At 39.8% G+C, this 26627-nt stretch overlaps 3 protein-coding genes across 8 annotated transcripts in view; 1 reads left to right on the top strand and 2 right to left on the bottom strand.

Moving 5' to 3' along the window:
* The window catches only part of bmp1a (bone morphogenetic protein 1a), a 28244-nt gene extending 22119 nt beyond the window's left edge, over positions 1 to 6125 (bottom strand). Inside the window, exon 1 of the mRNA XM_020657123.3 lies at positions 5857 to 6125. Coding sequence (XP_020512779.1) covers positions 5857 to 6001 — 145 coding nt within the window. The 5' untranslated portion in view covers positions 6002 to 6125. The remainder of the gene's footprint in view (positions 1 to 5856) is intronic.
* Positions 6126 to 8187: 2062 nt separating this feature from the next.
* On the bottom strand, positions 8188 to 20936 carry kansl3 (KAT8 regulatory NSL complex subunit 3). 6 transcript variants are annotated; one of them, XM_065964984.1, is made up of 22 exons: positions 20764 to 20936; positions 18710 to 18983; positions 18397 to 18567; positions 18180 to 18270; positions 17403 to 17588; positions 17169 to 17297; positions 16957 to 17073; positions 16770 to 16868; positions 15977 to 16048; positions 15795 to 15869; positions 15540 to 15697; positions 15347 to 15410; positions 15025 to 15213; positions 13913 to 14069; positions 13446 to 13523; positions 12921 to 13100; positions 12430 to 12517; positions 12089 to 12219; positions 11593 to 11699; positions 11104 to 11302; positions 10038 to 10153; positions 8188 to 9189 (listed from the first exon to the last, which is right to left on the bottom strand). In XM_065964984.1, exons 2-22 carry the CDS (start codon positions 18919 to 18921, stop codon positions 9184 to 9186), a joined length of 2625 nt encoding a protein of 874 aa, XP_065821056.1. In that variant the 5' UTR covers positions 18922 to 18983; positions 20764 to 20936; the 3' UTR covers positions 8188 to 9183. The 6 variants fall into 6 exon arrangements, with proteins under 6 accessions (XP_065821056.1, XP_065821048.1, XP_065821049.1 ...); XM_065964976.1 differs by lacking the exon at positions 8188 to 9189 and having other exon boundaries at positions 9770 to 10153; XM_065964977.1 differs by lacking the exons at positions 8188 to 9189; positions 20764 to 20936 and adding an exon at positions 20599 to 20739 and having other exon boundaries at positions 9770 to 10153.
* A 2747-nt stretch (positions 20937 to 23683) lies between these two features.
* Positions 23684 to 24753, top strand: LOC110001734 (beta-microseminoprotein). The gene is made up of 4 exons (XM_029281756.2): positions 23684 to 23817; positions 24097 to 24178; positions 24329 to 24434; positions 24543 to 24753. The coding sequence occupies exons 1-4, from the start codon at positions 23815 to 23817 to the stop codon at positions 24670 to 24672; spliced, it is 321 nt and encodes a 106-aa protein (XP_029137589.1). The 5' UTR covers positions 23684 to 23814; the 3' UTR covers positions 24673 to 24753.
* The last annotated feature ends 1874 nt before the right edge of the window (positions 24754 to 26627 follow it).

Below are 26627 nucleotides of genomic sequence, written 5' to 3'. Positions count from 1 at the left end.
GGCATTAGGACTCATTTCCCCCGGGCACAGCAAATCGTCCTGGAGACGCTGTTGCAGGTTTATGGAAAGACTCACAGGGATTGCGGATTAACCCCCTTGTCTCTTGGCTTTAATTATCCACACACACATGGTTTTAGAGAATCTTTTGTACAAAACTCCAGGCTGGGATTGAGGGCAGGCTATGGAGAAAGGTGATAAACTCATCTAGATCCGTAGCTCCGCACTGATATGACACAGGGAGACTCGTGTGGTGGAGTGTAGATTAAAAAACCCAGTGATCGCGGCAGATGGCAAGTGATCACCATAGTCCAGGGTTGCATCTTGTTCCAAACATTGTTCATTACCTTAATTACAAAAGCTGCAGCACAAATATCCAAGCTGAATAGTTATATCATAGAAGGGTTTTTTTTTTAGGTTCATTTTACCTTTTGCATCTTATAAATCTAATAGAGAGGGTTAAAGATGAAGTGTAAATCTATGTGTGTGTACACATAACAGATTTATGAGATTAATTATGAAGATATGACAGATATTTTTGATGAATTAATGGATTGAATATGCCCACCACCCCTTCATTTACTTTTTTTGAGTTAATCTTAACCACCATAATCCTCCTCATCTAAAACCGCCCCATCTATCAGCCTATCCAGTCAGATTACACAGGAGATCTCAATCAAATTAATCCCATTGATTCATGTAATGCCCTATCCTCGACCTCTGTGGTGTCAAATACTCCAGGACTATTCCCATAAATCTCCTTCTGTGGATACCAGACCACGACATCTGCCACTGAAACCTGCACAAACATCAATACTAAGCCTACGCAGACACTAACACCAGCCTATATTTAGCAGGCCAGCTCGGCTAAAGGCCTCGCTTTACTCCTCACTGTGCTTATAGAGACGTTTCAAACAAGCTTTCTTTATACAAGCCCTAATGATGAGGGATGAGAAAGCTTGGCCAATATGTAAGCCTGGAATGCATCACAATACCCTGGCACCGCCTTTCACAGCCTGTGTTTGGAAACAAACGCTGCATTTGAATTCCAATAGAGGCCAATAGTGTATTGCGTTAAGGTGATTACCATTAGATGACATTGTAAGTATCACTTTTCAGGTTTCATTCTGCAGCAGCCCTGGACGCTGGCCGCTGAAGTCATTGTCCCTACAAACACTGTGGGTTTAAATCTAGATTTAAAAAAAGCAGAAAAAAACCCTTCGACATAAGAATAAGTGTTTGTGAGAAGAAAATGAACTACATTATCCCAATTGAGGAGTGATGAATTGTATTATTCAGGACTTCCATTGTGTAAATATGCTACTTCTGTCCTTTGTAAAAACAACACCAGCTGTTATTTCTTCAGCAAATGCTTACCTCCATATTTCTTAACACTGCAATTTGAGTCCTAGGTAGGAGAGGACAAGGACAGATGTGCTCTCTTGCTCATTTCAAAAAGTTAATTGAGGTATAATTAGAAAAGAGAATCTGCTCAAGTCTCAAGCTCCAGGCCTGAGATTTGAGTAATTATTTTTCGAATAAAAGAGCTGAAGTCTCATCAAGACATTGAGTTACTGTCAACACACAGCAGCTTCAATCTTCTAGTGACAAAATGAGAGCCAGATGCAAAGGGCACACGGCAAGATACTGCCGCCCCTTTAACATTTCACACTCCATCAAGCCCATTAGCAGATTGGATTTCCCAGCTCATCTGTGCCACTGATTACTGATACACCATACTGCCAGTCAAACCCCCTGTAATGACTCATCAGCCCAGCAGCCATTTGTTTCTTTTCATGTCAACAACACGTAGCATTTGACCTCATTACAGGGATAAATAATTCATCATACTCAATCTCTACTGCAGGGATTTTCACCTTTGACAAAACTCATTTTGACCTTCCAGACTTCTTTGGACAGCAGAATCACTCACACAGCCTGATGTGAGGAAAGAGTGGGCTTTCTTGCCCACATGCCCAAAGGAAAGTTTAAATGAGGTTGTTGACAAACTAAATCTGGTAGATTTCATTGCACTTCAACCCCTTTCCATAAATAATAGTTATCGTCAGCTGAAAAAAAATTGAAGTATGCACCACAGGTGAAAAAACAATTCCTTCAGACAAACAACAAAGAAGCACAGATGATTTTTTTCTTAGATGAATCAAAGTGCGAGAAATGAAGAAGTGGCTATTACACTGCTCATTACGGAAGGCTAATTGAATGTCCCTTTGACTATTTAAAATAGCTCTCTCTAAGCATTTCTTGTTACTTAGACTCTGCACCCACACTTTGTATTGATGCAATGCAAGATTAGTTATTACTTAGCTCTGACGACAAACATATTGCTCCAACTAGTGCAGCGAGATCCGGCCATAGATCGGCTACCTAATCACCTGAACCCTGCGGAGAGTGAAGCGGCAGGGGTCCTGTAATGTAAGAAAAACACCCAGTGTGGGCTCGCCTATACAGCCTGCAATCCATGATAAAAGAAAAGCAGCAGCTTAAGTGTTGTTTAAAAGCCCAATCATGAAGTTCAACAGGCAGCCCCATCACATTAGCCCAAGCAAGACTAAAAGGAGGAGGTGGGTGTTTTCACCGGCCATTTTTTTTCAAGAATCAAATGAACAAAGATACAAGGTAAAGAAAACCGCATAGTTTTGATAAAGGAGACAGTGATAGAGAAAACCCAACTCAATAAAACCCAATGTGTTTGCTTAATGTTAAAATATACATGTTGATGCTTTTAAGCAGAGGATTGTTTTACATCTTAACATCATTTTATAAATCTCTCATGCTACAGAAGTGCCTGTCTACTAAATAATCCTAATGTACTCTGCCACAAAGGCTTTTCAGAGGCTCTTAAGAGGCTCTTGAGTGACACTTCAGAGAATATAAACCAACACACTTGTAAAAAAAAAAAAACTCTGGAACTCGATCCTAAAAAAGAACCCATCTGTTGTAATTTAAATGACAAAACCACATCAGGTGAAACACTGTACCTTTAAGTCTTTCTCTTGTGGAGTAGCAGGGAGTGAAAAACTCTTCATATGCAGTTAGCACAACACTGCAGATAACCTATTGAACCCCCCTCATGAATGGGCTGCTCTCACTTCACCTGAGCTGGTGTGGCACAGTCAGACTGGCCTGCCCAGCCATGCTTCAGCCTGGCACGAGGTGAATGACCTACAGTCTGTGTAAGAGCCAGCCAGAGGAGAGGAGAGGAAAGGAGAGGAGAGGAGAGAAAACCACTCGCATAAGAGAGGACAAGAAAAGAAGGATGTGTTCAGGGTTGACCTGTCTGCAGCCGAGGCCACAGCAGCACGGGAGCGAAATCACCAGAAAAAAAAAAGTAATGTAAACAACACTTAAACAAACAGAGAGAGAGAGAGAAAAAGCAAAAAAAAAGCATTTGTTCACCTCAAACCTGTCCCTGTTCTCATAATTATTATTTAAGCAGAGCAGACAATGAACTCAACTGGTTCTCATCCATTTTTCATTACAAAATGAGTGGATCTAATCTCAGCATGCTGCCAGGGTCCTAAATTACTTCCTGGGAAGCTGCCAAGTCTGGAGTTCTGCAAACTCAGGAATTTTCCACTGGTTAACTTCCTAAATAGACGGCATTACTTCAGTGTTATTGCACTGCTTGCTTCAATCAATGCACATCTCTATCACGCCTGTGATAGAGATGAGTTATTTAATCCTGTCTACATGGGAACATTTTTGAGGGATTATATGGGTTTAACCAGGGCGGAGTGGCAAATGTGCCCTGTGGGGAAAAAGTCAGGAAGTTATTCAGCGTGTCTTTAAATTACACGAGGACATTAAACGTAATATTCACAACTTGGTCTATTAGCAAACTGACCAACACTCACGTAAAGTTGAATTAATTGGCCATAGTCGGTCATTAAAAAAAAGGAACTGTGATGCAAAACAGAGGACAAGCTTAAAATGCTTCCCTGCATCAGAAACTTCACACAGCCGTTAGCCGTTTCCCGGGGTGGAAGCAGTGTGACATAAAATGAAGAGCTCGAGGCCAAAGAAAGCGGTTAAGGTGACTCTGCAGCGATGTGCTGTAAAATGAGGAGGAAACAAATCAGGAATTATCAATCTTTCAAGAACCATCAAACCCATGCTAGTTAAAGATGCGAGATGACAGTAGAAAGATTTAGACTTCTGGTGTGTTGAAACAGAGTGAGGAGGAGGAGGAGTAGGGAGCAAAAGGGAGAGCTAGGAGATCTTGGCTACTTTGCTGCTTAGTAGGAATGAGAAAAGCAGGTGGGTGTTGGACGCGCTGCAGACTGGGAGGGTTTGCAGAGTGGGAGTTTGTGCTTGTGATCGTCTCTCAACCACCTGTCTGGAGACGTGCTCAGAAGAAATCATAAACAAAGCGGCACAGCACGCAGATGACGGTTTTGAAACTTTATTACTAATAATGGTAACAACCTCACTCAAACAAACACCAAACGTGAATGGGGAGAACCAAGCACGAGTGTTCCCTGATGTCACATCACCAACGATTTCTTGGAAATAAAGTCGATCGCTTAAAAAGATAAACATGGCACAATCGACCCTTCAACAGTTTACCTCTCTATCTGAACATCACGTCCATGTTCTCTAAAAATCCACACAGCTGACGCACAACAACCTAATGTCACCACTTGAACGGCTCCCCATTAAACCAAACAGGAAGCAACATCTTCAGCAGCTCTTACGACGGACATGGTTCATCTGCAGCCTGACTTTTTCATGTGTATGTAAAACCACAACAATCCTGAAGCTTCACAGACACTTTCACTCAGCCTCTCAGGGGAAAGATGACGAAAACAGATCGTAGACGGGGACTGGATGATTGAATTGTGTGTTTTTTTTCCCCTCTGCTGCCACATCAGAAATTGTCAAATGCCAAAATCAGTAAGAACTTCCAGGACTTTAGAGGTCATTTTGACTGAAGCCAACTCTCCGTATCTGTAACCTGAATACTTTCACCAGATGGAAAACACAATCTGTTCAAACTCCCCCAAAGGGATTTGGCAAGACAGTGAGTTCACAGTACACGCACACACAAACACACGCACACACACACACAAAACAGATTACAGTGACAAGTATTCAGATATACTTTTGCCAAATTAAAAGAAGAATGTCCAGACATTTGTACACCTTGATCCACAGGAGAACATCCAACAGAGTAAAGTGAGAACAATTTCTAAGCTCCACTGTACTCTGCTCTCTCCCCTCCTCCACTTTGTTTTAGTGGCAGTGTGAACAGCCGGTGAAAAAAAAAAAAAAAGACTATTTGTGCACTGACAAACACCAACCAGAAAGGGAGCAAAAGTCTTTAAAAGAAAATCAAAGTGCACGGTTTTCTTTGTTTGACCAACAGTTCCGTATTTTTAATAACTCACAGCAAGCAGGAAGAACAGGACCACATTTTAAAGAATAAAACAGATCTGCTGCAAAGAGCCGGTTGTAACTTTTCAACAAAAACTTGAGCCAAAACTTTTCAAGTCTCGACAAATTCACCCAGAGACACATCCTATTTTATTTTCAGTCTTACAACCATGCACCCACTCTTTGTGCTTTGTTATTCTATGCGACTCGTGTGTGTGCTTAAAATCTTTCAAACTGCACAAACTATGTCATACAGTACAAAACAAATGCACATAATGTTCCCTCAAACCTTTTACAAACTACAACCAGTGCTGTCATCCCTCTAAAAAAGCGTCTCTCCGGTCGATCTCTCTCTCTCTCTCTCTCTGCAAGCTACCCAAACAGATTCGTGGCATGTTTCAGCCTCCTCTTAAAAGGTAAATCACACAGCAAAGGAAAAGAGAGAGAAAAAAAAAAGAAGCTCACCAGCTTTACAGGGATCCTTATAGTCGATCGCGTCTGATGTGGCAATGGGGTCCACATAGTAGCCCGGATCAATCGACTCCATATCGATCGCCAATATCACGCCGAGACAGGATAGTAGAAGCAAACATCTCGCCGTGAGATCCATTATTGTGGTGGGGGAGACGGCGAAAGGCGAGGGATAAAAGGTAAAGGACGAGAGATGGACAGAGAGAAAGAGAGAGAGAGAAAGAGAGAGAGAGAGAGAAATGGGAGGTTTTTTGGGGGGGAAAACGAGATCCCTCTAGAGGGCGGGTTTTAAATCCAGCCTCTCTCCGGTGATTTCTCCTTCAGCAGCCGGAGCTCCGGGCTTGTGCACAGGACTGCTTGACAAACTTTGATGATATGGCAGACCCACCGTAGCTGTGAAATGAGCTTTTACACGTCGGTGATGCCCCTGCGCGTTTTTATTGCTCCCTTGTCGTTCCATCAGGGGTCCTTGAAGAGGACACGGGGGACTATAATTTGATTCACTTGATATTGAGTAGGCTATGAGTTATTATTGTGGTTATATTTTCCCCTCAGCTTCCTTTACACTCCCTGTTTTAGTAATAAAGCCTGACTTAATTCAGTGGTAGCCTATTTAATCTACCAAAGTAGAATCACCTTCAGCTCCCAGAGGCCAGAGTTTGTGAAAGAAGGCCTGTTGAAACAGTTCATATACAATTCAAAAGTTCAGCTGAAACTGTTCTTAAGAAGTTAGAACATTTTTCTTCTATTTTACAGTTTATTTTAAATCTTAAAATCCACCCTCTAGCTTGTTTTGTTAAATCCCAGGAGCGCAAACGACAACATAGCGTAAAGGCGGACTGTACGCACGCACAGACATTCTCACGTGCGCATTCGACTCCAGCCACGCAGTCGTGACGTCACACGCACGCAGGTAGCCGATATATAAACAAACAAACCAACGGAATGATCTTGAACTTAGTCGCTGCTTAAGTTGGCCATTAAGAAGACACCAGCGAATTTTAGTGATCAGAGCGCCACCTGTTGGAGATTCCGAGAATACGTGGGTAAAATAATAGAGCACTGATTAGCGAGGGAGGTATTATTGATCTGAACAGAAAGGGGATGCCTCTCTGACAGGGAGGCCTAAGGTTAATCATATATAATCTGATCACTTGGAAAAAAAATGAATAGCATTAACTATTGCTTCTTTTACATCACATTTTCTTGTCTTCAAAAGGCTTGCTGTCCGCTTTTCTCTTGCTCTTTCCAGAACCTCTTGATCAGCTATAGGACCAACCAAATTTAAAAAAGCAGTGGCACAAATTGAAATCTAAACATTAAGAGATAACTCTGAGCCCAAGATTAGTTATTTGTCAATACAGTATTGCATGCATTTAAAACAATGTTTTTTTTTTTTAAGTGGGACTATGGCAATGCAGTGCAAAAAAAAGAAGCCATACAGATACATGCAGACTAAGTTAAGCACCAAACAAGGGCAAAAAGTTCATTTTAAGAGTCAAACAACAGAAACTATAATGAGCTCTCAGCCCACTTGCAGCGTGTTCAGTTCCCACACTGGTATCACTGCTCTTAATAAATATATTTATACAAACAGATGGGCCAACATCAAGAAGCCCATACAAGCTATTCTTAAGCTTATTTTGTAGATATCGACCTGTAAGTACATTTTTTGTACGGCTAGTTGAAGTGTATTGTTTAGGACAGTTATCTGTCCGATATTCTTCTGACTTACACCCCACAAAGTATATTACTCTCCTCAGTGTTTAACAGTACAATTCATATTAGTGTAAAAGCTGAAGGTGCAGCTAATGCTCGCTGTAATGTAAAAAAAAAACCTTTTAATTAAAAATAGAACATCTAGGAAATGTGTTACACAGCAAATAAATAATTCTATTTTATTAGACTACAGCCAAATTTGTACCACTTATATGTGGAGTGGACTTAATGGTTAGACCTTAGGTGGACTCTGTCTGCTGCTGCAGCTGAAGATTATGATGATTATGATGTGAAACTCTACCAGCAGTTCTGTTGTCTGTCTGGCAACAGCCATCCTGTCTCTTACTATTACATACAAAGTCTGGTTTAGATAAGCTGGAAGAGAAACACTCCACTCTTTATCTGATCCGAGCACGGCCTATGTGTGGAATGTAAGACCGGATGTGTGCTGAGATGATCAGGCTGTATCTCTGCTGCTGTCAACACTGCTGTTTAACCATGACGCATTAGAGTAAGTACCTTCATCATCATTTGAATAAGAACGGTTTCATGGCTTGTTCAATTCTACAAGAACAAACAGGAACACATCTTTAGACCGACACAATGTTAGAGTCTTGATGCAGATTATTTTTACTGTGGCAGTTTCAAACAAAAACCCATTTACAGTCAAATTATGACAATGTACAGAGGTGGAATAGTGCCATCACAGAACATGAGGTTAAAGAGGGGGGAGAGAAAAATGTGCTGATTAACATGAATGCTGACAGACTTGGACTGTAGACGTACTGCAGCTTTTACTGGAAATAGTTCTTACTATTCCACACTAGCATGGCACTTTAACGTTGCTATTCAATGCGGCTTCTGAAATCAAAATATTATGACCAATTCTGGCATTTAATTAGCAATTAAAATAAGTTTTTCCTCTAACACATTATACGGTTGTCATCTTTTTATTGTGGAAGAACACTGCTTCACAAAAAGCAATTATTATGATGAAAAGCTTTAGTGATGTGAATATAATTACTGTGATAAATAATAACGAAGGCATGACTAACACTCTAGTGAAGTCATCTCACAAACACGGAGATATTTAGTTGTGACATCAAAACGCTCCACAAACAATCTGACGTTCAAGTTAATTATTTATATCTAGTCCTTTGATTAACGAGAGGAAACCTCTTCCATTTGTTGATACTTTTGTTGGCTGTACAGTGAATTATTTTACTCTGGGGTTGCAGTTTCTTCTCACATGGAATCATTCTCAGAGGATACCATGTGTTCCCATAAAACATAAAGGTGTAAATAGAGAGCACAGACTGTAGCATAGAGACCAACAAAGCAATGTTATTAGAGTCTGTGCTTCCCATCTGCACACAGAGGTGATGTGTCCCAGCAGCTCAGCCCCAGTCAAGGGAGACAATACCCTCTCCAGCCCCCTCTCAGGAGGATGGGAGGCAGGTGTTATGCGTGTTGTCGGGTAGTGTGTTCCTCATCACAGGGAGGAAACCGTCTCATCAGCAGGCTGTGGCTCCCAGATGCCTCTGGCACAGAACCAACTTCATCAGATGTGTCACCAAATCGAAAAACCTTGAGCAGAGACTTTCACTGCTGTAAAAGGGCACAAAGAAATGAATAAACTCACAGTCCAGGGTAAATAATGATTCACCTACAATGTATTCATATGAAATTCTTGACCGACATCTAGTTCTTTTGCTCTAAAAAAAAAAAAAAGGCTCCAGAGTGCATGCAGACTCTTCAGAAATAATGTGAGGTATTTTCAGCCTGATCAGATGAACATTTTCTGAAGTGCAGCTCCCTTTTGTGCACAGCCTATTTAGATAGATGCCGATAACACTTAGCTGAGGAAGTTGTTTTCACTCTGCAGTCAAAGCAGGTTTTTATGTCATTTTTTAGAAAGATTGTTCATTAAAGTGTGAAAAATTATTACTCAACCCTATATTTTCCCGCCCAGCATACTCTAAAATAAAGGGGCATCTGTAAAAAAAAAAAAAACATCTTTACCAACAATTTGAATAAAAGCAGTAATCCACACATCAAACTTGTTAAAAGAATAAGGAATTTGTTAATTTGTTCATACACTTAAACAACTCATCTGTGCATTCATTTGTGTTCTACACTTGGTGTGTAGTGTAAATTTAAAATAATCTGATAATTGCAGTGAAGGATGGACATTTGGAGCAGATTTTTATTTATGATAAAACACAAAAATTATGGCACTATGGAAGCAGTGACAGTGAAGATATTGATGATAAACCCAGATACATTTCCTTGCATTGTATGAACAATGTCATCATTTATAAAAACAGAAAAGGCAGATGTTGCATGAATCAACAAATACAGATCAACACATGCAGCTACATGTAAGTTATCATATAAAGAGCTATAGGTCAAATGTGCCTACATGAGGAGTCGTCAAATGGTTCATTAAGACACACCTTAGGCTCACTGGTGCGAGCCGGCATCATGTCAGCAGTTTGGCTGAGAGATCCCCCTCTACTGGGCTGTGCTCCTCGGAGGGTGACTGTTATCGATGTGGGGGCTTTTTGCCCTACTGACACACAAACAAAACCACTTTACACTAACAGCTACTCATGCTTATCCCCAAAATGAAACTTTTAGCATCACGTGACACAAACTTTGCCAAATATGTCATGAAGAAATCATCAGGAGGACCTGTTTTGTTGTTATTAAACAAATTAAAACAACAACAGGGTGTTTGACATGAAGATAATGGAGAATTAAAACAAGTTTGACATTTAAGTCAAGCAAGAGGAGAGAGCAATTCACAGTAAAAGAAAGAAAAAAAACAGCAGCAATGAAAAAGTGAGTTTGATTCCAGTCTTTATTGTTACAACAAGGACACAACTTGAGTAATGCCATGGGCTGCTTTTTTTTTGCTTTATAACATGTCTCTCTGAGATGTCAGCATCAACTTGTGGATATTCTAAGCAGGTGATTGAATGAAAGGATTTACAACATGAAGAGGCAAACAAAATGAACACAAACATGGAATGGCTAATGCTAACAAAAAACAAACAAAAAGCACCATGGATTTAACTTGAGTTTCTTATTAAAATTGGTCAACCTCACAAACCTCGTATTTCACTTAAATCATGATTTTTCTGTATCAAATAGTTTTATACGATTAAATTGTTCAATGGCATCAATTTTCCACATTAACACAGACTCAAGCATGAACTTGAAACTCAAACTTTTGACCATGTGATTTTCCCATAGCTCTTCTGAAAATGAAACATTAACATATTTGAAGTTGTCCTCTGGATGCTGAATAGCTGCACATCTGACTCTAGGGTCTAACACCTGTCAGGCTCTTCCAGACAAACCTTCAACACACACGTAGACTGAGCGGCTCTCTACTGTCTTCTACAGTGATAATCCTCCCTGGCCTACAGGTGTCCTGAACTACTGTTACCAAAGCAAAGGATGAGTGAACCCTGGGCTTTCAGCGTGGCCGTTTTGTTTTGGCAGCGCGAGACATACCGGCAGTCTGATTGGTGATGTGCGCCAAGCCGGGTAAGCTGCTGGCAAGTTTGGCCAGCCCACCGTTGGTGAGCAGCTGGTGGATGGCGGTGTTTTTAGCCACTCCTCCTGTGGTGACTACAGGCACCGTCCGGAGCAGAGTTCCACTGCTGGTACAGACCGAGCCCAGGACCTGACTCTGAGGCTTCCCACAGACCGCCTGAAGATGGAGGAGAAGAGTGCACATAGTGTTAAGGACTCAGTAAATGTACATAAATACATACCAAGGGTTCATTTCATTTAATGCCATCAGAAAACTTTTGTGACAGTAGGCACATTTTCTCAGGGTATGTACACATTTTGTTGTTGTTTACAGGCTGATGTAAATGCACGAGTGCATTAGTGCATGTATCCCATTCTATAAAGCTTCACCAACATACACTTTTTTGAGTCCAGGAAGCACTAGGCTTTAGGCTGTATTTCAAATATATCAATATATGCAAGAGGTACCTGGATGCTGCCTGTGTTTGCTGCTGCAGAGGGCAGGCTAGGAGCTTTGGTGACGATCTCCTGAAGAGTGAAACTTAGACCTTGAAGTAGACTGCTGGCGGAAGCCGCTGCATACAAACAAAAAGACAGTGAATTGATGGGGTGAAAACTCAGGTGAAATTAATGCTAAATACATTTCTACTCCAACTCAATCTCCCCCCCAGCCTAATCTAGATTGACACAAACACACACACACATACACACATCACATGACAAACATGTCCAAAGGGTAAGGTCTGGGACGAGACAAACAGCGATGGCGCAAGAGGTGATCAATGATGACGTTTGCTTAAATATGTTCTCCTCACACACTGATCTCATCCAGAGGTCCAAACTGTAATCTCTCTCTACAAAGCTGTTAGAGGCTAGCTGCTTGTTTTGCTGAAGCAACTGCATTGAGATTAGCTGCACAGTTGAGACTTCAAACAGCGTGCAGGGCAGGACAGGACAGAGATACCTTGGGCAGTAGCCGGAGCTTGCACCTGGGCTGTTGTGGACGACCCTGACACCATGCAAGGCTGCACGCTGCTGCTGAATGAGTTGGAGCCTGGGGACAGGGCACCAGACACCTCTGAGACACTACCAGACCTGCAGTGACACACATAACCACCAGTCCACTCAGGAGCTACCCCAGCAAGTGCTGTTTGGCCATCACTCAGCTTCTCTGAGTCCACCACTCATTAATCCCTCTGCACCAGACACACTTTGTACAAAAGGCTGGGGATTGGGCATGTGTATAGGCGGGTTTAAGCCCTCTAGACTGAATGTGCCTGTGTGTAGCAGGGCACGTTAGCTTACCGTTGGCTTGTGAGAAGTCCAGAGAGCTCCTTGGCTCCAGCAACAGTCTGTCCAACGGTCACTGTTAAGGGCTTCCCAGAGACACCCACTGCATGAAAAGGAATCAAATCACCTGTTATTTCACTTGTACATTAATACTGGCAATGCAGTGTCAAAAATACTGACACAAGCACAACTTGGTAGTCATATGTTGCAATTGGTACAATACTTTTTGTGAAATAAATTGCTCTACTTTCTCTTGAGCAATATTCTAAAGAGAACAAAAACATGTCTCTGTTCAAATCATTTTATCTAGAGATCTGTATTTACTTCAGATTCATCTGCAGTCTACTGATTATATCAATCCACGTCACAAGTAAGAGGAGTATCATCTCTGAGTATCCACTCTGATCCTGATTTTAAAAAAGCCTTGGAAAGTTCTCTCAGTGATCAAAGAAACCAGAATAATCCTTCAAAGTAAATATCAATTTACTGCTTCCAAAATGTCCTACCTTCCTGTGTAGCCGGGCTGATGGTGCCCCCTGCTGACTCACTTTGGGAAACAATGGTGACCTTGATCTTTGCTCTCTTTGAGGCTTTGCTTGGAGTGGGACTAGGCATCTGCCTCCTCTTGCCATGCGATCTCACTTCATCTCTGTCCAGGCCTTCCATCTGATCACTGGTCACTGGCACTGCACCACAAAAACAAACAAATGTAAGAACAGACAGGCTAATTAAGTGCCTTTGACCTTGACTGTTTTAGCCTGTTGTATCTCCTACTATTGATTTTTAATCCAAAATGTTTTCCCATTTGTACCGTCTTTATTCTACTACCACTTGCTAAAGTGCTTAGCAATATTGAACATGCACTTTTTAGATATTCAATTGTGAGATATGTAAAATTCACAGCACTGGGCGTTAAGTGAGTGCAGTGTTTAAATATGTGACTTTCATTTTCAAAACTTGGGCAATGGAAACACAGAAAGAAGTGAAAAAAAGACAAAGAGGAAAGAGAAAGAAGAGAGATAGACACTTACCAAAAATACAAGGAGGTGTGCCAGGAGGAAGATTTTTCCTCACAAGCATGTTTTGTTTCATAAAAGCAGCAAACTGAGCTGGAATGATAGGAAAAAAAGACGGAAAGAAAGTTTGAAGAAGAGAAAAGACAAAAAGAGAGGAGAGTATTTCAGTCATGTTCCATCTTGCCCCATCATATGTCGTGTTGTGATAATTGCTTTTTACAAGCAGCCAGTTTCACGTCTCATATATCATCGTGTATGCTCGGCTGATGCAGAAGTTGGGGTGAATGACTCTTTGTGACATGTTTATATAAAGAAGTGGGGGCAAATGTGAGTACTGTGTATGCACAGGTACCAATGATCACTCTGCACATGTGGATGAGAGTGAATTTGTAGGTAATGTATTAGTTGAGCATGTAGTGAACTTTATCAAAAGTTCTATTCCTTATCGTGAGTGCTGACGTATTAGTGCTTACAAAACTAACCTTGAGCCTGTTTGTGGGTGAGTACTGTGCCCGAGCGCTGCATGTGTGTCTTGAGGAGCTGTGTTGCTGTGATCAGACTGGACTTCTGTGCTGGTGACAGACCAGACGTCTTAGGTTTGGGACTTGAAGTGGGACTGCTGCAGACACTAGACAGATCCTGAATACAAGATTTAAGATGAGAAACACGCAAGTAATTCATTAATGGTTTCAGGAACTAAACAATGTACACATTGTAAATGTATTGTGTTAAAAGCATCCAATGAGACCAGCTCGTTAAGTTTCAGCTCTTTTTATGACTCGTTCCAAGTAAAGGGAGCAGCAAACACCTTTTTCCCCGAGTTCAGTTTTTGGACTTTTGGAACAGAAAATAACAAAAGGTTCTGGGATCGAAGATTGTAAGTTCCTGTACTCTTCTGACTGATGAAGGTAAGAAGGTGTGAAGACAGCAGACCTAACATAGACTTGTAGATAACCACTGTGTAAGCCTGCGCAGGGTCAAAGAAGTCTATCCAACACGTACATACAACACAGTGATGAGTGAGGGATTTCAATTTAGCAGTGAACCTAAGAGCTTCAAGATACACAGTGTCCAGAGCATGTAAGCATTGAGACGATGCATGTATAAAACATTACCGTAGTCCAGCATAGATATAAAAGTGGCAGCAACCAGCCTCTTCTTGGACTCAAAAGAGAGGCACAATTTGATATTAAAAGAACTTCCCTGCCATACCAACCCTACAAGTTTGTGTGAGGTCCTCATTCAAAAAGATAATTTACAGATATCAGTCCTGAATTCAGTGACTATAGTAAGCAGAAACAGTTAAAACCTGGAGGAAAAAAAAAATTACCACAACTGCTTTCACTGATTTTCAGTAATTTCTGGTCAGATAGTCTAAAACATCCCAATGTTGGGGATTTGAAGCAATGGATGTATTCCTTCACTATATCAGTGTGCTATTCTATGCAGAAGTAAACATATCAGAAAGTATCTAGAGGGTTTTCGTAATGAACTTATTAATGTAATGCAGCCCTGGTGGTTCCTGTTACCAAAAGAAAATCGTTGACATTTCAAACCTCTTAAAAATGCATTTATGCTCGCTGATGTTACTGACCTCTGAGCCTGAAGGTGAGATGGGAACTCTAAGAGCAGGGGATGAAGGTCGTCCTCGCTCCATGTCAAAGGGAAGTTCACGTCGAGGCCTTTTCTTCTTCTCTGTGTCCATGTCCCTCATCTCACCTGAGCCATGACTGTGTCCCTCTGCTCGTGTGAGGACGCCTGACAAGAAGTCAGCTATCTCATCCTGCCAGTCAGAAATCAAAGAAGATAAAGTCCTCCTCATCATAAATATAATTGCTTTTAAAAGATATTGCAAAAGTTGAGAAACACTCCAGACTTAACTTTGTAAAATGATATTTCAAGATATAATGACTAACCTGAACACAGCGATCCACCATGGTCTGTGTTAGTCCCTCTGATTTCATCTTCGCTGAATTGATTCTGTGGAGGGAGACAATTTAATGTTTCTACCACAAGTAAATGACATCAAAATCTTTACACTGAATTAAAAAGAGTACTATTTGTTTGTTTGTTTTCTTCTGACACTTCAAATCAGTGGTTGTGACTGACCTGAGGTTGTCGTCTGCTCCTCCCACCAACACCATGCTGTTGTCTGCCCGCAGCTTCTCTCTGAACTCCTCCATGCCTTCGATGCTACACTGCAGAGCGTTCTGGCCGACCACGAACAGGACTGGGGTCTTCATGTCAAGCAGGGGGTCGTCCACATCCTGCAAACCAATAACACCTCAACCTTTACTACAAGAAACAACGAAAAATAAAAAGCATTAACATGAAAAGGGAAAACTGCAGATTATAAGTTCTTACCCCTCTTGGCCCGTTGACTGTCAGAAGGGGGAAGCCGAGACATACCACAGCTGTCAGATACTCCATAAGAGATACCTGTAGTCAAGCAGTGGTTAATAAACAAATATGACCTTGTAAAAAAAAAAAAGAAAAAAAAAAGATTATCTGCTTCTTTCCACAGATCACATCTATAAATGACTTACGTGACAAGCAATGAGAGCGCCTGTGTTCCAGCCAACGAGGATGATGGGTTTGTGGGGGAAGTGACTGTGCACCTGGTGGATAAATTTTAAACACAATCAATTCAGCTGCAGGCTTATCAAGTACAACATGAAATATTAGACTACTAAAGAAGCATTTTACAGAGTTTGATTTTCTTTGTTGTCCTTACAAACAATGATCATAAAACCTTTCAGGTAACTGGAAATACGTCATTTTTGTGTAACGAATTTCAAAGAGACATTTAACACATTAGGTCTAGCATTTCATTTTTGTCAAATGTGCACGTACAGAGGATGATGTGTTAGTAATGAACAACAAAAAGAAAGTACACTGCCAGGATTAAGAAAATGTAGAAAAGACTGAGGAGGATTATACATTTTTATTTTAAATCAATAACTGCATCATAAGCTAATGAAAGCAAGCTGTTTTGTAGGGTCAGAGTTGAGGACTTATAAATGTAAAAAAATATATTTTTATTATTTAGTTTAAGACATCAAGGTGAGAGTATTTTAAACAAATTTGGACAGCAACAAGCAATATTTGTGAAGCATGTATTTCACCACAGAGGTTGTAGTCCTCGTCGCAGCGACTGTGGGTTTGAATCCGACCTCGGCCCTTTACTGCATGCCCCCCCGCCCCCCCAACATTTCCTATCTCTCTTCAGCTGTCCTATCCAATAAGGGGGAAAAAATCTGCCCCGACCAAAACACAAACATCACTATCGCACTTGAAAAACAGTTACCGGTAGATGATTTGGAAAACAGAACGTCCTACCTCCATGACCTTTGCCCTCACAGTGCCCAACATGTGCTCTAAGCACTGAGTGATGCCAATGTTTGCTCCGCTGTTCACGTGACTGTGCACTGGGATGACCTGACACAAGAACAGTTGTTATAGGATCTTTATCTAATAATCATTAAAACATACTTTGGTTAGACATGTAGATTTCTTTAAGAAATACCTTTCCCAAACAAGAGAGCTGTGACTGCCAGAATCTCATTCGCCGGGAAGTAGAGAGGGCCGGATTGGTGGGGCTTGATGGCGCTATTAGGATGAGCGGTGATCCAGGAAGCTTGCACTGAAACATGAAATCAACAGATACGGTTGTGGTTTTCAACTGCTAAAGATCACAGAGAACAAAGGGAAAAAGCTGGATAGACTGAAAGTGTTTACTGGTTTATTCTGGGACAGGACTCCTACAGCGGGGTCCCAGGGCCGTTTCAGTAGTAGTGACAGGGCCTCTGCACTCGGCGCTCCAGTCTTTGTCGTCGTTAGAAGCATTCTGTCGATCAGTAAGGGCAACTTCACAGACACAAAGAGTAATAGTGATGAATCCAGAATCCTAGAGCACACACCTGACAGGATATGCAGACTATTTTATAATACATTCTAATAGACAGTTCATACCTTGCTTTTGAGAGTCTGCAACACATCCAGGTATGCAGCTAGCATAGCAAGGCTTAAGGATTCAATCATAATGTTGTGTAACCACTGCGTCAATTTGGTGTCCCAGTTCACACTAGCTAAGGCATGGCGGACCTTCCTTGCACACTTGTCAACAGCTATCCTCCGCAAGATTGGCTCATTGGAAGCCTAAGATAAAAAAGATAAAACAAGAAACCTTATTTGAACCACTCGATACAGCCTGATTAAAAAATATTCACAACAATGCAGAAATTGAATCTACAAAACTTAAAAATAAGTGTTGTCTCGCCAATTTTATTTGGCTTCAGTTACAAAATTAACATGACCTCATCAGGCTCCCTTCTTTCAATATTTATATTTAACATTTGATTAGTTCATGTTTTGTTACAAATATTAACAGTTTAAGCAAATATGAGGGTTAAAAAAAAAATGAAAACAGCGTTTTGTCATTTTATGATCTGTTGTGGAAGGGTTTTTGCCAAACCCATTTGTTATTCCCTTTTAATCTTTGCATGCAAGAAAACATCCATGAGCATTAGATTAATCCCACAGAAAGGTAATATAAAGCTATATAAACACTAGTGTCAAACAAACAAAATGAAGCACTGCATTTCACATAATCATAACCTGGTAATTACACACAGCAATAAATGTTGAACTCAATTTATTTCAGCACTCAAAGTTTGCAGAAGGACATCCAAAAATCCTTCAAATGTACAGATCTTAAAAATAAAATGGAATAAAAAGATTCAAACTTACATGTTCGTTGGCCAAACGGGCTAGTCTTTCAGCTTGCAGTGCTTTAAGTACTTTATTGAACAGTTTGTTCTGGGCCACTGACCATCCCATCCTGAAACAGAATACAATGCACTCTAATTTAGAGCAACACTTATTCTATAGTAACATTAGAATGTAAGGTAATACAGCAGAAAATAAGAGGGGGATAAAGAGAGGATCCCTTCAGAGGTTTAATTACTTGTTTATATGTTCCTCCCAGTCCTCTGGTGGAGGAGGACTCTCAGCAACTGTTCGAGCAAACAGAACATGTCGCTCACACTCCTTCATCACACTTAAAGCTTTCTGGTTATCATACAGAGGAACAGGTATTGGGGTGACTGTTTCCACATCTATGACAGAATCACTGTCTCTGCAGACAAAGAAAGAAGATCAAGTTACAACAAGGCAAAAAACTGCTTATCAATTACATTGATGACCACTGAATTCATTTAATCACAGCAATGTAGTATGATACCCAATCCAGGTAGAGATAATGATTCATTTTGACTCACAATAAGGCTTCAGGCTGGCGACGAGGGGTAACAAACAGCGTCCTTGTGGGACGGGCGCTGCTGGCATCTGGGTGGGCGTTCCATGGCTTGGCATAGCTGTGGTCCAGAAAAACCAAATCCAGCTCTCTCTCATGAGCTGACAGCTGGAAAAGCAGGGATGTCCCCATCTTTCGTGCCGATAACTGGAAATCCTTATCCCCACCTCGTTGCATCCTCTTCCTGGGCCCAATGGGCCCTGGGAAGGGCTCAAACAATCTTGTCAGTGCTGACCAAACTAGCACAAAAGAAAAGAAAATAAACTTAGAGGAGAGATGTTTAGAAGACAAACAAAACATGTATTCAAAATCCACCAAGATCAATTTTCATAGGGAATCTGAATTTTACAAATAAGATTGGGGCCACTTTCATCTGTGGATCCACAATTTGGACCTTTTACAATGTGACCTTAGTCTGAAGAGCCAGGTCGGATTGCATGCAACTTTGATGTCACTAGGTGGCAGAACCAGAGGGACAAACTGTGTTCAACAGACCCAGGCTTTCACAATCATGGACAAGTCGGCCATCAGCAGATTGTCACATTTTACAAGCTCTGAGCAAACTGTGATTTAAAAACAATATAAAGAAGTTAAATACATAATCCAAAATGAAAACACAGTTGCAGCGATGAATGCAGCAAAAACTGCGGAGAAAAAAATGTGACAGTGAAAGGCTTATAATGTCACTTAGTGCACAACAGATCCAAATATATAATCCTGTTTCTCCCCTTGAATTAAATATATTTTTTAATCTTTGTGGCATGTGTGAATGTTTAATATAATATATTTCTTAGATTATAATTATATTTCTTGTAAAAATTAATAGGAAAACGTAGTTGAAGACTATGCAGAATATTAACGGGAAACACAGCATCTCTCTCCTCCCCTCTCATTCTCAGCTCAAGAGATCTGATGGTCAGTGAGCAGACTAGATTTCTTATTTTGAACATGATCTCGAACTTCACGCTGAGGAGTAGGTTATGTTCAGCATAAGTAACCATAGTGATCTACCCAAGTAAGAAGTGAACAACCAGAGTCGACCCTGAAGTTAACCTCGGTAACTGTAAAGGATGTCACTTTGTTCTTCTTGATGTAGTGTTTGTTCATTTGGGCAGGCAGGTCAGTTCAGGACGATGACCAGATCACGCAGGAGTTTGGTAAGCCACATATTTAAGGTAATGTGAGCGTACAAAACAAAAACACGTCTAAGAAAGAAATCAAAATCGATGCTTGCAGGTTGAGCTTAATTTAAAATATTACATGCACACACACATATCTAAAGATACATGCAAAAATATTTATCTACATGGAAACAAATGTGATTTTAAGAGTGTCAAACCTCATGAAATTGGCCTACTTTCTGACAGAAACAACCCTTCATACTATGAGATAAACATGATTTTCTTATGCTGAATCTACATCTGCTGCAATAGCACTAAAAACTCAACAATTAAACAATATTTTTCACGTTTAAATGCAAAAAAAAATGCAAAAAATAATAATACTAATTACAATTTTTGGATAATAAATAAGAGATTTCTTCAAACAAATTGCATTTTACTATAAAACAACATTTGATCTCATTAGGTTTTGAATTGCAGGTAAAAACACGTTTAAAGATGGTATAATGGACTTTCTGGTAAATAGTAAATAAACTGTAAATCATGAAGTTAGGGACCTTTGTTACAGCCCTATTACAACGTGACATTCATACATACACGTATCCACAGACAGCCCATTACTGAAACATAATGTACCTTATTAGATTAAAAACATTCACTGTAAAGTGGATTATACAATATGGAGACCTGTTAGGGAATACGACTTCTAAGCCAAACATTAAAAAGCGCTTACTTGTGATTTCCACATCCACTACACGTGATTTCTAGCTCAATGTTTATCATTAATTTCACAGCTATGTAAGGGGACCTACGGCCGTGGGCTGGCCTTGCATGCTAACATTAGCTTAGCAGGCTAACCGCGTACTAAAAGGCGCTATCGCTGACTGCTGAGGCTCACCTTTTTATTTTATAGCTCCATGTTTGTCTTGACGCTTAAAACACTTCTGTCGAGACAAGTAAGATCAACAAAAGGCACTTCTCTGTTCATTTAAAAGGTTATAGACAGCACAAATATAATGTGCGTACAAGCTTCCCTTCCTTCTGTTGTGTGGTTTGTTGCCATGTATTACTCCATATCCTCCCTTTACAGAGCGGTTAGAAAACGACAGACAGTTGGGGCGTCATTGCAGCAAAAACTGGCAACCCAGATTGTGGCGCGTCAGTGGATGACGCAAAACGTGGACTGGATTCCTACAGCCTAATTGTATTCCAACACCATAGACTGTTAATATTTACGGTCCATGATTCCACCACAGTGTGGTACATTTCACATCCTCTCGCTACAAAATACGCTGTTAATTTCTAAAACATATGACAAAACTAAAATATTCCTGTGCTTGATCAGTCATTAAAAGATGGAGATATAGCTTCCATGAATTTTAGATACATTTTGGTTTAAGTAATTCACACCTCTTTCAGTATTCACAGCTGAAATCTATACTGCACAATTATACAATTAAAAACATCACTCTGGACAATAAAAAAATGGAAATTCAATTAAAAGATGCAGCCACTGGAGGAACTGTCTCAAAACTGTACAAATTACTGTGTCATTCCTTTGCTTATTGTAACACATCTATGCTCGCACAATTGGAGAAAGATCTGGGTGTACACCACAACAGATCAGTGGAATGCAATACTGAGTCATTTAAATCACCTCTCAAAATGTGTAAGTTACAAAATTATCAAAATGAAAATTCTGTGGCGGTCATATAGCCTATCACCCCACACAAATTGAAGAAAAATGAACTGTAATGTTTCTGATTTGTGCTGGCATGGGTCCAGAAATTCTGGATCAATGTGAAAGATCTTCTGTGCAAAATACTTAAACTTCACATTAAGTCCAAAAGTGGGTATACTGGGAAATAAGATAGATGGGGTACCTTCAAAAGAATAACAACACTTGATTGGATTAGCTTTTCTATCTGTCAAACGGATAGCACTTATTAATTGGAAGGTGAGAAAGCCGAATTGTTTTGACATGGACAGCTGACTTAAAGACTACTTGGAGTTGATGTCTATGGAGCAAGCATCATCCTTTATTGAAGATCTGGGCAGTGACCTAGGACGTTCTTTGAGCCTTATCCTGTCTGGCTTAAAAATGTGTAATGTAACTATACTTAGATGTTGTTGTTTAACATCCTGGAGGTTATTATGGATATGTACATGGTATGTGTAGCCTACATGTGTATGCGTATGTATCTTAATATGTACAGTCTATGGTATATTTTTAAGTATATGCATCTTCTCTCTTTCTTTTTTTAAACACACCCATTTTATATCACAATCTGAAACCAATATATATGTGGTAAATGAATTTGTTTATTTATTACTGTGCATGCATATGTATACATGTAGTAGTATGTATGTATATGGATCAATTTGTATTCTTTATCATTTTTCTAACCATGTAATTTAGAATAGTCACCCCCCACCCCCTCTCCTTCCATGTCTCTGTCCAAGCCATGTCCTGCTGAGGGGCAGCTGGGCATCTGATCTGAGGCGTGATCGGTTAGGTCTTCACTTCAGGGCCTTCCTCACAGAACGAGGCTACCACTGTTGTCTTTTATTGTTTGTTTATGTTTTGTTTTGTTGCACATGGCTGTCTTGGTGTGTTTTATCCTGCCCTGTCAGGATGTCTTTGTTCTATAATTTTGACAAACTAAATAAAATATATATGTTTTTATATATATTATTTTAATTTAGGCCTATATTTTTTTTTAAATTCCAAAACAATTCCCATGTGAGAAATAGTTATTATTTTGTGTTTTCAATCTCATGGGAAAAAAGAGTTTCAGTTGAAAACAGGGTTTCTGTTGCCCAGTGCTGAAAAGGGATAGATTTATCAAAAGATGGTATTGAAAGCAAACAACGACCTAAATCAGCTTAATTTTTTTGTGGGAGAGAAAGGATATCTGTGTATGTCTGACTTGTGCTGTTTTTGTATGTGCACTTTTAAATTGCTTCTGTAAAGCACTTTGAGTTTCTGTCTTGAAAAGTGCTCTGAACATACAGTATTATCAGTGTTAGGTGGGGGTTATTTCTGTAGTAGATGAACAATGATGAAACCGTAAAACAGACTGTGGATCACTTTAGATTTATTCAGCCATGGTCAGACAACATAGAAACACAACACACATGGCTGACAAAGAGCAGACCATTGCTGACCCATGCTGACCAAGATCTCACAATCATTGGCAATCATGGGCAAAGTCTTCATCACACAGTGTGGCTTATATTCTACTAGAAGGTATAGCCCACAAATTCCTTTCCATTTGGGTACATCACTTTAAAGTAATAAAGATGACATGACAGTGATTTGTATACGTAACAGTTGTTGACAACATATGGTTGGCTCCTATCCAAACATAGATCTGCTACAATTTAGATGTTTCACCAGGTTACAGCTTCACAGAACCAAAAGATGAATTACCCTAAGATGGTTGACACAATTCACTGATTTATCCACAAAATTATCAAGATGAATGAATTCATGAAAAGACGTACTAACAATTAGTCTATTTATTCTTATGATCCAGACAGTTTATGATAAGATGATCATTCCGGTCATGATGTGTCAACTGATGGTATCCCAACATGTTTTCTTAATTAAGGCTGAGGGGTGGTCCAATGCAAACAACAAATGAATACATTTTATATTCAAATTCAACCTCAAATCAGCATAACATATTCCTAATAGCAGTGACTCTGTGAACTATCTTTTTCAAATTGTGTGATTAACCTGTATGTTCTCTTTTTTTCCTTTTAAGATTTAAACAAACAGCTGTGACCTCTTGTAAACTGACAACCCCCTTCCTGTTATTTGAATCCAAAGTCCCTGCAGACACACTACTTAAAGGACAGCGCTCTGCTTGATCTGCTTGAACAATAAATTTATCGTTTTACTCAAACAGGATTCACTAGAGACAGGTATTCATTTCCTGCAACCATGGTGAGTTTTTTAAAAATTGATGATTGGTGATGTTACCATTTGTTCTTGGGAGCTGTCTTTGTGTTATGTTTGGATAAAGTCATGTTAATCATGGATGTTAAGAAAACTGTATAACAATCTAGTGAACTGTCTATATAGCAGGGGTCTCATGTTGTGGTTTAATAAAATAGCCTAACTAAAAATCACATGAATATCCAAGTTGCCAAATAGCATATGAACATATGGGTTCAGTATGCTGCAGTAAAATATTAAAACATTGTTTCTATTTTCCTTCTGTAGAAATGTGTGGCTCTATCTCTGATGCTATGTGCACTTTTGTCCATGTCAAATGCACAATGCTACTCTAAGGCCCTAAAACCAGGTAACACAGGAACCTGTGCACGCATAAAGCTTTTTGATTCTGTACATCAATTATAGCCCTACAATATATAACAAGTTATCCTCATATCCAAAATATAGTTGAAATTCACCCAGGATGCCATGTAATAACTGTGGATACATTTTTTTGTAGGCATGACCCATTGCCAAGACGATACAGATATGACATGGCATGCAGTAGGATCTAACTGGAGAAACAGTGAATGTATGGACTGTTCTTGTAGTGGATGTTGTGCCGCGTAAGTAGATATATCACAACATTTCAGATTCTTCTGAAAGAAAAAAATATTTAAATTATAGACACATTTACATTTTGTAATATTAACTGTTTTGAACTGTGATTGTAGGTATTCAACCCCCAGGTCGTTCCCGGATGACTGCGTGTCAGTGTTTGATCCAGTGGCATGTGAATACAAAGTGTTCAAAAGGAATAACCCAACTGTTCAATGCATGATTTTTGGTGCAGTTGGAAAATAGTACACTGGTCTGAAGTGTACAAATAAACAGAATGTACTGCTCAGAAAATGCTTTTTTAAATTAAAAAAACAAAAAAAACCATTGAGGATTTTTCTTTTTTTTTAAGGCCTTGATATGGCCTGCTCACACACAATTAAAAGACTCGTCGCCACCTGATTACCCATTCCACTGGCACACTTAAACACACTTAACAAATCATTTATAATTTCACATCTTTTTCGAGTTATATTGGTGTTTTCAGTGATTCATGAGAGATCTTGTTTATTACTGCTACAGCATGAACATTTCATTAGCATCCGCACATGCGTGTCATGGCAGCTGCCTCTGACAGCTTCACTTGCACAGCTCACTACACTTGGATTGTACATTCAGATGGATTGTAGCACAGGTTTTCATAAAGTAGAAGACTATGGCAACATTGTTTCTAAAACTAACAGTTCCAAGCCAAAAGCCAGGAAAAAATATCTAAACAAAAGAAAATCAACGGAAGAATCGACGGAGCGTGACAAAGTATGAAAACAGGAAGAACAAGTTCGACCCCTTGGCAAGACCGCTGGATTCGCCTTGAACATGATGTAGGCTAAATCAAAATTAGCTTATTGCCATATCTGCCAATCAGTGCCGACATATAAAGACACATAGGCTAAGTAAAGTATAGAAAGGATAAGGTAAGTTAGCTAATAAATAAAACATAGGCCTAATATTCCTGGGCCAGCAGTTACAAGAGTGGGGCCAAGGGTCTTGAAAAGCCACTTCACTTAGTGTCAACCTCTGTCTTTGCATATCAATCAATTAATCAATCAATTGTTATTTGTATAGCGCCAATTCATATTTAATGTTATCTGGAGACGCTTTACAAAAGAGCAGATAAAAGACCATACTCATTGTTAACAAAAATGAGATGGGGGAGATGGGATGAGATGTGAGAAGGATTTCTCCTTTGTAGGCGTATTTCTCACGTTCCTGTTCTCCACACTTCCTTGCCGCTGAGGTGGAGGTCGGAGCAGGCTGTGCATGAATGTAGGCTATCTTATAAACGAAAAGATGCAGGGGAGAAAAGAATGTTCATTTAATTTTTTAACCAGGCTGTAAACATGTTCATTTCTGGTTTAAAGAACTGGCCTTTTTGAATGTGGTGTGTATGTGACATCCGGGGCTCTTGGAGCGACCGTCAAGTGGACACTCTACGATCTCTAGGATTTTGCACTTCCGTATTGGCTTACATTTTCAACACTTCTGAGATTCGCTTTTTTTCTTTTCATTTTTCCATTTTTACTTTTGAGACTCCCGATACACGTGTGACATGCCCTGCTTATGTTGGCAATCCTGAAGCTCTGTTTTGTTAACATGCACCCTAATTGAAAACAGAGCAGCTTGACTGAAATTAAGTAGCCTCAGGTGTGAAAAATACAGCAAATGCGGAAGTCCAAAAATCTGTAGTTCCTTGAGCTACGTACGGTTCTTAAAAAATAAGAAAAAAAAAATATGTGGGTCAACATTTTTTCAGTCCAAGCTTTCTCTTACCAATGTGATCTTATACACACTAACTTTCTCAGAGCAGCCGTAAATACATAATGTTGTATCACTCAGGAACACTGATAGAACAGAAATGACAATAAAATACAAAAAAAGTCATATTTCACCTAGGTTAGACTTGGTCTGACTGTCCTGAGGTTTCTGTGTCTCTATGGGGCCCAGAGAGATGTGGATGACAGCCCTGGAATGGCTCATGTTCGTATAAATCTAAATATTAAAATTCAATGCCATTTCTTACCTCAAATATTCTCGTTGCTTGAAGCTTTTGGCTCTATATCTTAAAAGACAACATTGGGCAGTGCCTGTGTTTTCAAATTGTTATCTGTGTTTACATCTTCTGCAATTCCTGCACACAACAATATGCACATTTTAATTGTGTTTTGCTCTGAACTTAATGGTTGTAAACAGTTTCTTGATCA

This window comes from Labrus bergylta, chromosome 2 (assembly GCF_963930695.1).
Source record: "Labrus bergylta chromosome 2, fLabBer1.1, whole genome shotgun sequence".
Taxonomy (NCBI): Eukaryota; Metazoa; Chordata; class Actinopteri; order Labriformes; family Labridae; genus Labrus; species Labrus bergylta.
The sequence above is the reverse complement of the archived record's forward strand: the minus strand, read 5'-3'. Positions and strand labels throughout refer to the sequence as shown.